Consider the following 14,653-nt stretch of genomic DNA (forward strand, 5'->3'; position numbering starts at 1 on the left):
TGAACCTCATTGTTTTAACATGAAAGGGAATAAACTATTTTACCTCAGGCTATTTGGATTTCTCTGGATTATTATTTTTTTTTCCCCATGCCAAGGAAAAAGTTCTTTGTGTGCATTCTGAAGTATCCAGATGGAGCATTCCAGGTTGCAGTTCGAAGCGCTGGGCCTGGAACAAAAAACCAAAAACAAATCAATTTTGATCTTTTTATTTTGACTGGCTGTTGGCACATATCTTGAATTTGTGTATTTCTGAGCAGAATTAGATTTTTTGATTATATGGATTGATCTGTGGAAGTAGGACCTCAAAAAGTCACAAGCAAATGCCAGTTCCTACTTTGTGTAGTCTGGAAGAGGAGGTTGCAGTTCAGGCATCCTGTGCATTTGTCAGCGAAGCAAGAGTCTCATCATTGTGAATTGCAGTTCACAGTGCAATAAAAATTGCATGAGGGTAAGGAGGAGGCAAAGGAAGCAGGAGCATTTCCAGGTATAGATTATAGGTAGGACACACTTATTCAGGCTGTTGGATGTTTTTCTTCAAGTGAAGCCCTGCTAATGGCAGGGTAGCAGCAGTGTCCTGACAGAAATGTAGCACAACATATTTAGATAATTATTATGTTCTTGGCAATACCAGACAGACTGTGCAAAAGTACAATCTTATTTGCACTTATTTTATGTCTGAATGAGCAAACACATAACCTACCTGTAAATTAATTGTAGCTTATTAGGGTTGGGAAATGGGATTTTATATAAATTATCTTGTTGTCCTTGGTTGAGATTCTGCTTTGGTTTTTGTGGTTGGACTGTTTGTTCCCCCCCAACGAGGGAAAATAAATCTTTAATTAAATATTTGTATGGATAAGTGCCTACCATGATGTGTTTTCTTAAGTTTTTACAGTATTTTATTTTTTGGTTACAGTGTTCTGTTCTTCCTTTAAAAGAATACAAAAGTGTAACACTGTGAAACACTGTAACTGAGTTCCAATGCTTGACAACTTCAATTTCTTGTATTTCAGAGCTGCAAAAGTATCTGAAGTAGAATGGAAGCCTCAGTAATATTACCCATTCTGAAGAAAAAATTGGCATTTCTTTCAGGTAAAATTTCAGTTTTCCTCAACTGATTCCACCCTGCATAAGTTGGATGAGATAGTTAAGTTGGTTATTTGTATTTGCTGGATGTATTTAACAAAAATATGTTGTTGGTTAATGCTTTGTCATATTCCAAAAGAATCTCTGGAAACCTTTATCTAGCAGCCAGGCTGTTGGTGTTGATGTTTAGGACTTGGTTTTTAAGAAGCTTCAGTCTATGTGTAAGAGATTGATGATTTAACAGACATCCAAAAATAATTCTTACTGGTTTGGCTTTTTAGTTTTTTGGTTTTAGAAAAACAGAATGAATATTTTCAGGCTTTTCTGTAGCAAATTATTTCCTTTTCACCTATTTTTTCTCCAACATAGAAAGACGTGGAAGCAAAATTAGCCATGCCTTTCAACAGTTCGATTATTGTCAATTGGTTAATTCAGGAAAGACTAATTATCGTTGTATTTATTAAAACTTCCTGAATCTTATGTTGAAGGTAACTTTTTCTCTTCCCTCTGCCAGAACAAAAAAAAAAAAAAAAAAAAAGAAACGGAATGCTTCAGTTGGTGAATGACATTCTCTTGTTGGTTTCACTGCTGTTGTAGATAGCTGTGTTAGTTCTTGGTGTTTGATTGTCTGATCCAGTGTAGGTAGGTAACTTACAGAACACTTGTCAACTTCAAATGTTGTCAGGTGTTGCCACAAATATTTTTCTGACTTAGTTTATTTTAGTTTATGTTTTTAGCCAGTCTAGTTTAGCCTGCTTCGATCACCTGAGAAGTGAAACCTGCTCTTTTTTTGTTAATAGAATTTGCTTTGAATTTCCCCACTTCTCTAGCAGTCGCAAATCTAACAATTCCTTTTTAAAAACAAACAATCAAACTCCTAAAACTCAATTCACATTAAAGCTTGGGACAGTTCTTCTACAGTAACAGCAGATGTGTAGTGAGTTGGTTGTTCAGCATTATATTGCAAGGGGATGTTCTCATTAACTAGAGTGCATTTTCAAATTGCTGTTAAAGCTGCCTGATCCGTTTCAAACCCAGACGTTCTTAGTAGAAAGTAATTTACTGAGTGGCATTTCAAATGCTAGGAACCATTTTGGACCATTGTATTTCTAAGTAGGCTTGATGATTTTGGAATTGATTAGTATTAAGGGGTGCTTTAATTTAATGAATGGTAAAGCTTGATGCTTTATTTTACATTTTAGGGTTTTTTTTTCATTTTAGTGTTCTTCAGTGTAAGTAAAGTAACTTGACAGACACAAATCAGTTCATCATGTCTCTTTACATCAATTTTACTCCCTATAGTTTCATTAAGGATTAACTCAGAGAAATAGGATTTGAGGAAAGTGTCCTGCAGTGTTTATTTGTCTGTTGTCATTTTTGAGTTAAATTGGTACAAATAATGTTGATCCTGCCTTTTTCTGGAAGCAAAACAGTGGTTTTTAATGGAAATCCATGGCTGGTGTAGTTTTTATGTTGATGAGTCATTACATGTAGCATAGAAGAAAAGGCAGGCTCCTAAGTCAACAAAAAGCCTTGAACAACCACTTTGGTGCAAAATGAATGAAGAAATTTCTTTTTTTTTTCTTCTTTCTTTTGTGGTGCTTTCAGTTGCTTTCCTTAACAGTGTTTACAAGCTTGGGGAAAACCTGCCAGTTGTTACACAAGATGATTTGTCATGAAATAATAATTTAGATAATTATTGTGGTCTTTTTTTGAAATGTCAAGAGATTATATTTCTGGGATTTGGATTGTGTTTTGTTTAGTCAGTTCGGCAAAAGCTGTTTAAATCCAAACATTTTTCCTTTTTGTCTGCTTCCTCGCTCCAGTTTTCAGGCTTTCTGCTGTTCAGAAACAGAAGGGTGAACAGTCTGTAAATAACTGTTGCTTTAGATTGTTTCTGCTGGAAGCATCTGTCCACTTGTCCTTTCTCATACAGCACCCGTCTTCAATTCTTCAGTTTAGAAATACAGATATTAAAAAGTGTGTTTTCCAGCAACAATTCTCTCACAAAGGGGAGAAGGGAGGGGAACACAACTACTGCAGTGGACTGCTGAAAGCAATAGGTCCTTTACAGAAATGTGGAAAATATCTGTATCAGTGGATCTTTAAAACACAAAATTTAGAGAGTTTACACAGCTTTGGAAACAAGGGAAAAGGGCCTGTTGCAGTTAAGATTCTAACATATGTTGTGTAAAAAGTGTTTGTTCATTATCTTGCATGCACCTCATGGATGGGAAGAATTCTTATAAAATTATGTCAACATATGTGTATGAGTCTGCAAGCATTACTGTGCTTGTGCCTTTTCTTATTTCTGCATGGCTGTTACTAGTCTGTAAAAAGTTATTACACCTTAGATGGAGCTTCAGTCCTACTGAAGAACTTTATGAAGCAAAAACATAATGTAATTGCTTTAGCCATGTGAATAACAGTTTGAGAATAAAGATGTTCCTTCTCAGGTTACAGAAATTTACTTTGCTTCATTTTCACCCAAATAAGCCTGTGATTATAGATGTCTTAGTACAGTTTTTTCTAAAATATAGAGAAGATTGTTTAGTAATTGACATATACATGTGCTTGCTTAATGTGTCGTGGTTGTGGTTTTTTTCCTTAATAAAATAGATAATATATTAAAATCTACTGTTTCTAATATTGTTTGTATTAGTTTTACCAGAAAGGTTTGAAAATGCAGATGAAGATTAAGGCAAGCAGTTGGAAATATATATCTTAATCATGAGGTGCCTGTTAGCTGTTTGTAAGGAGGTCTAGAAATTGTTCTGTGTTTGAAGGAGCTGCCAGTTTATGTGCCGTGGGCAGCCTGTGTGGTACAAGATCCTCCTGTAGTAGTCAGTTGGACTAGAAAAGTCCTGCTTTTCTAGGAGCTCCAGTTGGAGCATCAGAGTACATTCTCAGTTTGGGAGTGGGCTAGGTTTCTGAGAGGCTGGTAGTGTAGAAGGTCTAGGAGTTGCTTTTTAATATTATAATCTAAAAATGCTTCTGGAACACTTGATTTGTGCTGTTAATATTGAAAGTATTAGACGAAAAATTGTGATAGCTGTGGATGTGGGCTATGCTCTGATGCCCTGGTGATGTTTTAAATATCCATGTGGTGAATGAACCTTCACAACTGAGAGCTGAAATGTCAGTTGAGGTTTTCACAGCAACTTTAAAGATTGCTTTTATGATGAAGTTTGAGACCACTTAACTGCAAAGTATTTCTTCTGCTTAAACCTCATCACATTAACTTCGTAATTACTTTTTCTTTCTGAAACAGGAGGGAAGGACAGAAGAAGTGGCCTCATTCTGACGATTCCATTATGCCTTGAACAGACGAGCATGGATGAGCTGAGTGTCACACTAGACTATCTTCTAAGTATACCAAGGTGATTTGGAAGGCATTCTGTTCAGAGCTGGGGTTTTTTTCCAGTTGTAGAAGAGATCTTTCCATTGTTTTTAATTTTATTTGCTCTTCTTTACCAAATTAATTTTATGTAATGTTTGTTTAGAATTTGAGTTAGAAACATGCATCCCAATAAGCTAAGGGATAAGTACTAAGGCTTGTCTGTGTCCTTTTATGTCCTTATTGTTCTGTTTTCTTAGGATAGCTTTTTTCATAATTTCTTTTTAATGACAATGCGCTTAAATTGATAAGTAAATTAATGAGCCATTCCAATCAAACTCCTAAGCTTGCAAGGACAGCATTGCCCTTCCTGTGCTACATGCCTAAGGTTTGTAGCTTGTAGGGCTCCAGTTTAAAAGTGTGTTAAGTTTAAAAATATACAGTCTTATTGAAGTTAGTGAGCAGCTCTTGGTGCTGCTTGAATGTAGTGCCTGACAACTTGAGTATCCTGTCATCCATAGCTTGCTGTAAAATCATTGTTGTTAAAGTTCTGTGCATGTGCCACTGCCACCTTATAGTGACAGTTTTTGGTCCTGGCTTAGTTACCTGCATTTCTATTTTCTTAAGATCCAAGGATTGATCTTTATCATACTTTTTTTTCTGTTATGTGCCACTGCTTTATAAAGAAAAGGAGCCTCTCAGATAAATGTTTGCTTTTGTATCTTTTCAAATTTCTCATCTGGAAACAGAGCAACAATGGCATAACTGAAAATATCCAGCGTACTTTCTATATTGTAATCTATACATATTTATAAAACACAGTTAAAGGATCCAATGTTGAGGTTTCTTTGGTAGATAAGACTTAAAAAAATCCTGATTGGTGAGAGAGAAGCAAAGAATAAATTCAAATTAGTTAATAGTAAAACGGCAGTAGGTGTATGAGTATACTGCACAACATTTTAGTTGTGTAAGTTTAGGGTTTTTGAAACAGCTTGTTGTCTTTTGTAAAGTGGTGAAACACCAAATGGTCACCACACAAGTCCTGTCATTGACTTAAGGACTTGGCTGTATTTATGGAACAGATGCAGGCATTCTTGTTCTAGTAAGCATTAATTATTCCACAGTCTCATCCTGATGTATGTCTTTACATATATTAGTGTAACAATAACTGTCTAAAAGCTCAACCAAAATGCTCTTTGTACTCAGTAGAAACTGGGAAATCTGTTTGAAAGTGAAGTCAGTGTTCCCACATTTAATGCTCTGTGTCAGTTGTGGAAAAAATGACCTCTCTTCTGTGGTGGCAGTATGGAAAAATCATTGTCGTTTTGGTTCGCATGTTGTTTTCCAGTGGGAAATGCAAACTTTAGCCTAAGCATTCTCTCTTCTGTTCTGGAAAGACTTGCTGAACAATGTTTGGGGAAAATAGGGCTGAGGGGAGGGGTGTTGTTCCAAACTCAATAGCTGTCCAAGCAACATTAATACTGTTTTTTTTTTTCCCAAGTTCTATATGTGAGGTAACATAATATGTTTGACTTTTAATTCAATTGTGCGTGGTGTATGATGTAACTACAACTTGTTTGAGATCTGCAGTCTGGTGTGGATTGCTGGCAGTGTCCAAAATTGGAGAGGCATAACTGCTTAAAGTGTCTTGGGTAGAATTTTTTTGGAATGTGTGTGTAAAGCCATTTTAAAATTTCAGACAACTTGTAATGTTGAAGTCTACTGTTATGCCTTTCTTTGGTGGTATTTAAAATTCTCAGATTCTGAAGAGGTCTGTTCAGAATTGAAGAAGAATAAAAGTGGCAACGTTATGATGTTGTCTGCTCATTGCTTCCTTTGTTATATTCTCTCTATTGTGGCACAAATCACTAAGCTTTTTACTTTTTATTTTAACTTAAATAGAAACATTTCCATTGGTTAACTTTTTAGAAGTGGTAGGTCACTTCTGAGTTCAGTTGGTTGTGTATTTTGTTGGGTTTGGGAAGTTTTAATAGGGTTAGTAGTAGAGCTGATACTGCTCGATTCCAGTGGGCCTAAGGAAGTCATGTCTCAAGTTGCTGTAGTAACACTCTTCACCTTATTCTTAAAGTCAATAGTATTGTGCCTTTGAGTTAGTTTTGTTTAGAAATTGCACTCTTGAAGCTTGAATGTTCAGACTGCTTCCAGAAAAATCATGTGTGTGATCTTAGAGGTTCCTTAAAACCAAAAAGAATTCAGGAGCTGGTTAAACAGCTAAGTTTAATTATTTTTTTCCTAAATAGGCTAGTAAAGTGCCCTTTTTCCCCTCTTTTTTTTTTTTCCTTTTGAACTCCAAGATGAATTTGTATTCCACCCATACCTGATGAAACTCAGCTTAAACATAAAATAAATAACAGTTAATTTCTTGTTATGAAACATAATGCTTACTATTGCGTGCATTTTTTTTTTTTTTTTTTTTTGGTAAGCTAAGGAGATCACAGAAGTAGCTTTGTTTTGTAATTGCAGATTTGGGAACGGTTACATAATGCTTTCCTACCTCACATAAATGTCATGGATTTTATTTGCTTATAATGTTGCCAACAGAAGAATTTCAGTGATATCTAGTGTGGTAACTAATGTTAAACCATAGGCTCACTTGCAAGTCCTCTTCTGGATGCTCCTTGTGAAAACATACATCCCTTCGTCTTCCTTATGACACTGTAAATTGATCTCTTTTCTCAGGGTTTTGTCAAGTTAATAGTTATGAGGCCTTTCCATAGTTGCTGCATTTTAAAGAAATACTTGTATTATGAGATATACTTTGGTGCTACTGAAAAATTCTAATTTGTAATATCTAAGAATATGCTGGAGCATTAAAATTGGAAATTATTTTATAAATGAGTAAACGTAAAGGTTTTTAAGACAGTGTTTCTATAAGGAAAAAGCTGTGTAGTTGTACAGGAGGCTTGAAATCCAAAGTTGTCGTGATACGACCATTGTTAGAGTGAATTTTATGTTTTTCTAAATGTTTTTTTTTCTTTTAGTGAGAAGTGTAAAGCTCGAGGATTCACTGTGATAGTGGACGGCAGAAAATCTCAGTGGAACGTGGTAAAGACAGTTGTGTTAATGCTCCAGGTAAATAAATATTGATACATTCAGAGCTGACTGATGAGTTTTATGGATGTGAACCAAATGGCCATGTTATTGTAGAGACAGAAATTTACTTAAAATGTGGTTCTGTGATGAGTTCTGTGCAGCAGGAAGAAATTCTGAAAAGCAGATGCTACAGCTCATTCAAGAGAGAGACTAATTCTTTATGTGCTGAGAACACACAGTTGTAGACCTTTTTCTGAAATGGAGTTTTAGTTTAAAAAGTACAGAAATAATCTCCTAGCATCACCAACTCTGAGCAGTAGGAATGTGTGCAGTTTGCACAGATACTGCAGCTGAGCAGGTTTTGATGCAATATATGCTGTACTACCTGGTTTCCTTTGCAATAGGATATAGTTAACTTAGTTGTAGCTCATAGTTCCAATCACAAATTATGTTCTGCATATTTCAAAAAGTAGGAGAAGAAAAGTGACACTTTCCAATTAAAAAAATATTTAAAATATTATTTTAACTCTTCAGAACTGTGAGTTTGCAAATAGAGTCTTATTTCTGCTGAACAGTATAGATTATTATCTAGTCTCAGTGGTCAAAGAAAATGTGACATACAGAATTTCTAACACATTAGAACACTTGGGCTGCTGCCTTTCTTACTGCACAGATTCCTCTTTATCAGAGCAATTTTTGTCTCAGGCTTAGGTGAAGCCTCAGAAAGTCAAATACAAAAATTTTTTTTTTTTTTTTTTTTTTTTTTTTTTTTTTTCCTGCTTGGTCATTGTTGTGTCTGGGTTTTGAAGTCTGTGTCAAGGTGTCTTTCACCTATTCTTGACTAAGATGGTTTTCCTATTAATAGAGTTGCAGTATTTGAATTCCTTGTGTTCAGATTATGATCTTGACTGGGTTTTGCTTCCTCCAGTGTGTGAGGTTGTGAGGTTCAGTGGGAAGTGCAGCTAGTGGGGAAGGTCAGCTCTTTGCCCACACTATTATTTCTCTGGCAGCACTCATCCTGCCTCTGCAAAGCTCGCAGAAACATGAGTTGTACATCTGTGTCTTGAATTTGAGAAGGAAGCAATAAAGAAGATTTTCCTATGTGAATTGATCACTTGTGTAGATTACATCAGATTTCTGTCTGCTTCATGATATGTAGTTCTCAAAAACACTTCTGTGTTCAAAATATTATCTACTCGTAAATAGTTTTTGCGTGTTCTTTAAAATGGTGCAAGAATGAATTGATGGGTTTTGTTGCTGATTTCTTCTTTTGAATTAAATTTTTATTACTAAAATTACGTATTTAAAGAGAAATGTCATGTGTTTTGTCACCTTTATAGCACTACTCTGATTAACTTTTACTTATTGCTGTAGCTGATGAGTTTAGAATCAAGAGTCTTTGTTCCTTGATCTACATTGAGTGTGATGTCATAAAATCAACTTAGTAGATGAAATTACTGATTTAGTCTGAGAAATGTTTTCCTGGCAGTATTTTAATGAATTAATATGTTGAGATGTCAATATTCAACCTTTTCCTTTTAGTCTAAGTAATATGTACTAAAGAAGTGTAGGACATAATCTTGACATGTGATCTGATTACAAATATACCATTTTTCCCTAACTTTATTACTACTGCTTCCTACATAGAAGATAACATTGATGGAGAGCTTCATTTTTAACATTTCTTCTTCTTTTTAGGGAAGTACCATAGATTAAATTAAGTCTACTCAATAGTTCATTTTTCTGTCTAACACAGCATAGACTAATGGTGTGTCCTTAAGACTGGGAGTAAAGAGGTTATATTTTCTTTTCAGTTTTGACAAAATTTGCTATGAAATCTTGTGCAATGTTACAAACAGGATGGGGCAAATATGTGATGTAGATGAAGTAGACTTCAATTTCTGACTGCAATTTTTATGTTCTTGTATAGATGATGAAATCTAAGTGGAATTCAGTTCTGTGGTAAATGAAGCTTTAATCTTGAAGGTTTTACTTAGTTTTTCATTTGTTTTACAGAATGTTGTTCCAGCTGAGGTGTCACTTGTTTGTGTAGTAAAGCCAGATGAATTTTGGGATAAGAAGGTTACACATTTCTGCTTTTGGAAAGAGAAAGATAGACTTGGCTTTGAGGTATGTTGACCTTTTATCTACTTAAGTAAAAAATATTGTTTCAGAAATACTGCTGTAACTGGATAATTGCTACAGTGTCTTTAGCTATATTCCAGATGCTTTGTGGATAACTGGAACAAAACACTGTGACTTTTTAACTTTTTCCATTTAATATTGTTATACTTTGAAATGTGTGGCATTTTAGTCTTTGCTTAGCAAGAAAATAAAACTATTTGATACATATTGTGGGTGTTTTGAGTCAGAAACTTTTGTACAGGATTTAGTGTGAAATTTTTCATGACTTCTCTAATAGGCTGTAGAGGTACATGGTGTATGGTGTCATTCTATCAGCTGTAACCATTCTGACAAATATCTTGTTGGTATTCCATGCATCTTCCCTCATTTTGTGAGTTCTTTGACATCAGGAACAGGTTATAGATCTCTTGCCAAATATGTGCTGACACTGTTCTGAGCTGTGAGGCAGAGTTTGTACGAGACTACACGTTAATGTTAGCAGTTCCCTTGTTATCTCTGTCTGGGAGGTTAATGGAAACCTCAATTTTCCTTGTTTTTTTTTAGAAAATATCTGTGTCATCGAACCTTCCACTCATTTTTTGAGTTATCTTGTTTGAAATACAACAAGCATGTAGCATGCAGCCCAGTCATGGTGTCTTTAATCAAAAACATGAGCGTGGTGATGCCTAATTTTATAAACTAGCATATTGTTTGAATCCGCATGCAAGATGAGAATTTAAAAGGCCTCTGAACTAACCATCTGTACTCAAAAATATTATTTAAGACCTGCTGGTTAGAAAGTGACTTAAGTCGCAATATTCAGTTTCACACATAATACTCAGATCTTTCACAGCATAAGGTAAATGTCAGCGTCCAGAGAGCAGCAGTAATGAAGGCAGAGCCCCTCTTTAGAAGTCCCTACTGTGTCATTTAGGCTCTCTTTTCCCAGCTACACTCCTGTAAATAAAGTTCTTAGGTAGGTTCAGGAAGTCTTTGAAGCTGTGATATACAAGTATGTGATATAACAGTTGTTAGTGTATATATGATGGTGTTGCTAATTTGGACATTAGTCCTTCTAGAAGATTCTTCCTGGGTTTTTCTTTAACATGACTCAGCTAGAAGGCGCTTTTAGACAAATAAGCAGAAAGCCTACAGAACATATATCAACAAAGCAGGGATAATTTTACATGACTGATAATAAAAGGATTTTTTGTTTCACTTTAAGGTTTGGCTAACTGTCATTAAATGATAATCCTTTAATTTAGTTATCTTCGTAATTATGTAAAGCATATTCTGTGCTGGTAATCATGTTGGCATTGTTGGCATAGACTGCTGGAATTATGTAACCAAACCCTTTGGTTTCTGTTACTTGGTTGCAGTCAGGAAAACTGTTCCAGTAAAAATGACCCACCTTCTCTGGGCTCCAAATATTTGTGTCAGACAGGAGTGTCTTTCCTCTTTTCCAAATATGAGTGCAGAGCACTGATAAGGCTGTGGAAGGCTCCAACTCATGCACAAATCTACAGCTGCATAATTTTGCATTACTGGCAGTAAAAACAAACAACACTCATCTCATGTTTTGGATCACAGGTTAGATTTGTTTAACTACTAGGAAAATTCAGGATTGGTTTTGCACAAGTGAAATAATTATTAACTTAAATTTTTAATTAAATACGAAATCTTTTTATTCACTTGGATGTAATCTCATTTTACTTGAAGTAAATGCTGTGTGACTGTGATTTCTAATGGGGCATCGCGTCTACCTCCTGTTTCCTACTGCCTGATCTGTTCTTAATACCTTGCTTAATATTACAATATGAAGCCATTAATCAGAATGTCTTCCTTTCTGTTCAAAGAGTTCCTCTGCTTCAGAGTGAGATGTGGTGCTGATGAGTTGCAAAGCACTGAAAGTAAATGTGGGAACTGAGATCAAACAGTACTGGGTGGATAAGTACAAAGAAGTGGGCTGATTCAGCTGAGTAAAAGTTCATATCTTTATTTCTGGTTAGTTTCAGTGTTGGTTTTGGATCTGCCTCAGGACAATTCCCATTTGTCCTCCAGCAGAACTTTCCTCCCTTATTAGCAACCAGTTCATGTGTTAGTTAAAGCAGTTTTATCTGGTCCTGTGCCATGCTTCATAAGAGGAGAGTTGTCTTAACTGTTATAAAGCTGTCTTCAGCTGAAATGTTGCATATATGACACTGGAATATTTAATACTGTTAATGTTTTAAAAGATTGAAGAACAGGATTTGAGTATAAAAACTGCTGTGTTTTAGAGTTGGGAGGTGCTGCTTTTTGCTTTTTTAATAATGTACTCTACATGGTAATGAGAAACAAAACACTCTTTTAGTAGACATAGTGTATTGTATTTGAGCGTGAGCTTTTCTTATGTGAATGAGCATAACTGGAAGAAAAAATTACCATAAAAATGGAAAAAATGTGCAAATTTGTACACAATACAAACTTGCCTATAGATTGGAGGAGTTATTTCACACACCCATTCATTTAAGGAACTTGGAGGAAAAATAATCTCTGAGCCTGATTTAGATATTAGATTAGTACTTTGAATATCAGTTTGTCAGGAGCAGGAAAGAAGAGGATGTGCTTGCTGTTCTTATCCTTGTGGAAATCAGGAAGCAAAATTTTTAAAGTTCACTTAGGATTTGGAAAAAAGAAATCAAGTGCGTTATTAAAAAAAAAAGGGAATAAGAGAAAGGAAAAATCAGGTGGTAAACTACCATGAATTAATTGAAAAATTGGAGTATATCACACTAGATCTTTATAATCCTGAAGTCCAAAGTCTGAGTAGTTCTAAATGCTTCACACTTCTACTGTAGCAGCTGACAGCTCTAACTCTCTAGTAAAGAGTGTCAGAAATTTCTTATGATAATTTATCTGCAGCATCTGCTCTGGAAAATCTCAAGTCTCTAATTTACTTTTCAAGAATGATGCTAATGAATATTGCTCCAAAAAATAAAGAATGAATAACACTTTGTAGGAAGTACTTAATTTTTGTCCATTTTCAATTCAGTGTGTTAAGACTGAGGCACCAGAATTTGTAGCTTCCATGTACCTTCTTAAAAAGGTGTATAGGAGTTCCAGTCAAAATTGTTTATTTAATTGCATCTCTTTTCATCTGTATGCATCTCTGTTGCTATTTTAATATGGGAGGCATGGGTTCTTGGGCAAATCAGGGAATTATCTATGTGGACCTATGTTTGTGTCACGTCCTGAATTCTGTCCAAAAAAAATGTGTTGAAAAATACAAGAATCTTTGCCTATGTTCTCTTCCCTGGGATGTTAAAATGAGAGTGTGCTAATTATTGTGAGCCCTGGAGGGTAAGGTGAGTGAGTGGGTAAAACCACAAGTGAAGGAGGCAGTTCCTGGGAGTGGAGGTTATCTTGTGTTTATCTAGATTCTGCCAACTGCTCTTGGGTTTCTGGCATGACAGATTTCTATGGCACTGGCCAGATAAATATTTAACTTGTGTTTCCTGGTGTAATGTTAAAGAAAATGATCTTTGTTGAGATTAGTCTTCCATATTAAACAAATAATACCCTATGCTACTCAATGTTTAATCAAATAATATTTCAAAAAATTGATTGAAATAGTATTTAGCATCAGAAAATAGTATTATTCTCCTCAGGAAGAGGTAGCCTTTGCTTTACAGTTCTGTGGCAATGAAGATCATATTTAGATTTCACTTGTTTAAATTTTATATTCTCAAGGGACGTGTGTATTGCTCTCTGTTGGAAAGTAACTGCTTCTTTTCAGATTCAGTAGTGTGGCTGCTCTGATATTACACACTTCAGAAAAAGGCTCCTTGTTACTGAAATTTTACAGCATCCGGTTCTCAAGTAGCTCCTGGGTTTGACTCTGTGACATTTATATTAAAGAGCTTTTTCATTTCTTCCCTTAAGAGAGAAAGTAAGTTCAGATGGATGTACTTAACATTTTGGGGCACTTTTACATGTCCTCTTGAATATCTAGAATTCCTCTCTCATCTTGACTTCTGCCTCTATCTCCTTGTAGATGATCAATGAAAATTGCAGAAAACAGCAAATGACATAGAGAGGTCAGCTTACTGCAAACAGTATTTAAAGCCTTTTTATTACAAAAGATACATGTTGCATGGGTCAAAATCATATATTTTCACTCCTGAGAGAAATAGAATTTTGCACTTAAAGCACAAGAGTTTGCAGTCCATGTTTTTAGTTTTGTCTTTCTTCTTTTGCTTGGCGGCTTTTACAAAGGTTGTTTTGATTTTATTAGAAAATACAGCACTTCTGCTTTTCCCAAAGCACTGTTCTGAGTTACTACTTTAAAGGCTTTCACAAGGATTTAGCAGGCCAGTATTGTACAGAGCAAGTTTACTGACTAGAGTAGAGCAAGGATGAGAGCTGCTACCACTCTTCCAGGTTTTTAAAAGAGCTGAGTACAGGTGATGATTCCATGACTCTGGTCAGTAGCACGCAGGACATGTTGGAAACCTACTACCACTGTCAGCTTATTAGCTGTCCCTGTTGTCAGAACTGGGTGGATCAAGTGGGAAGGGAGGCAAAGATTAAAGGATTCAATAATTTATGCCTTTTTTTTTTCTGTTTTACCATCTGCCCAGATGTATTTGTTTCTCCCTGGGGAAATTTAAGCTCTTCATTTTAACATCCAGCTATAATCTGCTGTCCAAAGGCTTTTACTTTAGATTATGAGAGCTGCTCACCACCCCCCCCCCCCCCACCCCCCCCCGTGCACTTTTCTGGAATCAACATAGTTTGACTTGGAAAAAAAAAGGAAATAAAAAAGTCATTTAAGTTGCAAGCAAACAGGGTTATTTCTGTTTTTTACAGCTGTAAATTACCTTCTCTTTACGTGTGGTAATACATTGAAGGGTGAAATTCAAAGGCAAGGGTGAAACGCTAATTCATAAGGGGCAGCTTTTTCTAGGATGTGGTATTTTGACATTTATTCTCACAAAAGGTCAAAGATAATCACTTTGAATTTTGAAACATTTTGGGAACCTGACAGCAGAAGTTTGCTGACCTTGAAGTAGA

The 14,653-nt window shown here is 35.4% G+C and overlaps 1 protein-coding gene across 4 annotated transcripts in view; it reads left to right on the plus strand.

Moving 5' to 3' along the window:
* The window catches only part of SESTD1 (SEC14 and spectrin domain containing 1), a 50,213-nt gene that overhangs the window by 11,346 nt on the left and 24,214 nt on the right, over positions 1-14,653 (plus strand). For all 4 annotated transcript variants that reach the window (XM_083865101.1, XM_083865102.1, XM_083865103.1 and 1 more), the window contains 4 exons: positions 1,014-1,092; positions 4,358-4,466; positions 7,426-7,516; positions 9,494-9,607. In XM_083865101.1, the coding sequence (XP_083721227.1) occupies positions 1,038-1,092; positions 4,358-4,466; positions 7,426-7,516; positions 9,494-9,607 (369 nt within the window). In that variant the 5' untranslated portion in view covers positions 1,014-1,037. The remainder of the gene's footprint in view (positions 1-1,013; positions 1,093-4,357; positions 4,467-7,425; positions 7,517-9,493; positions 9,608-14,653) is intronic.

Source organism: Zosterops lateralis (genome assembly GCF_965231275.1).
Source record: "Zosterops lateralis genome assembly, chromosome: 7".
Taxonomy (NCBI): domain Eukaryota; kingdom Metazoa; phylum Chordata; class Aves; order Passeriformes; family Zosteropidae; genus Zosterops; species Zosterops lateralis.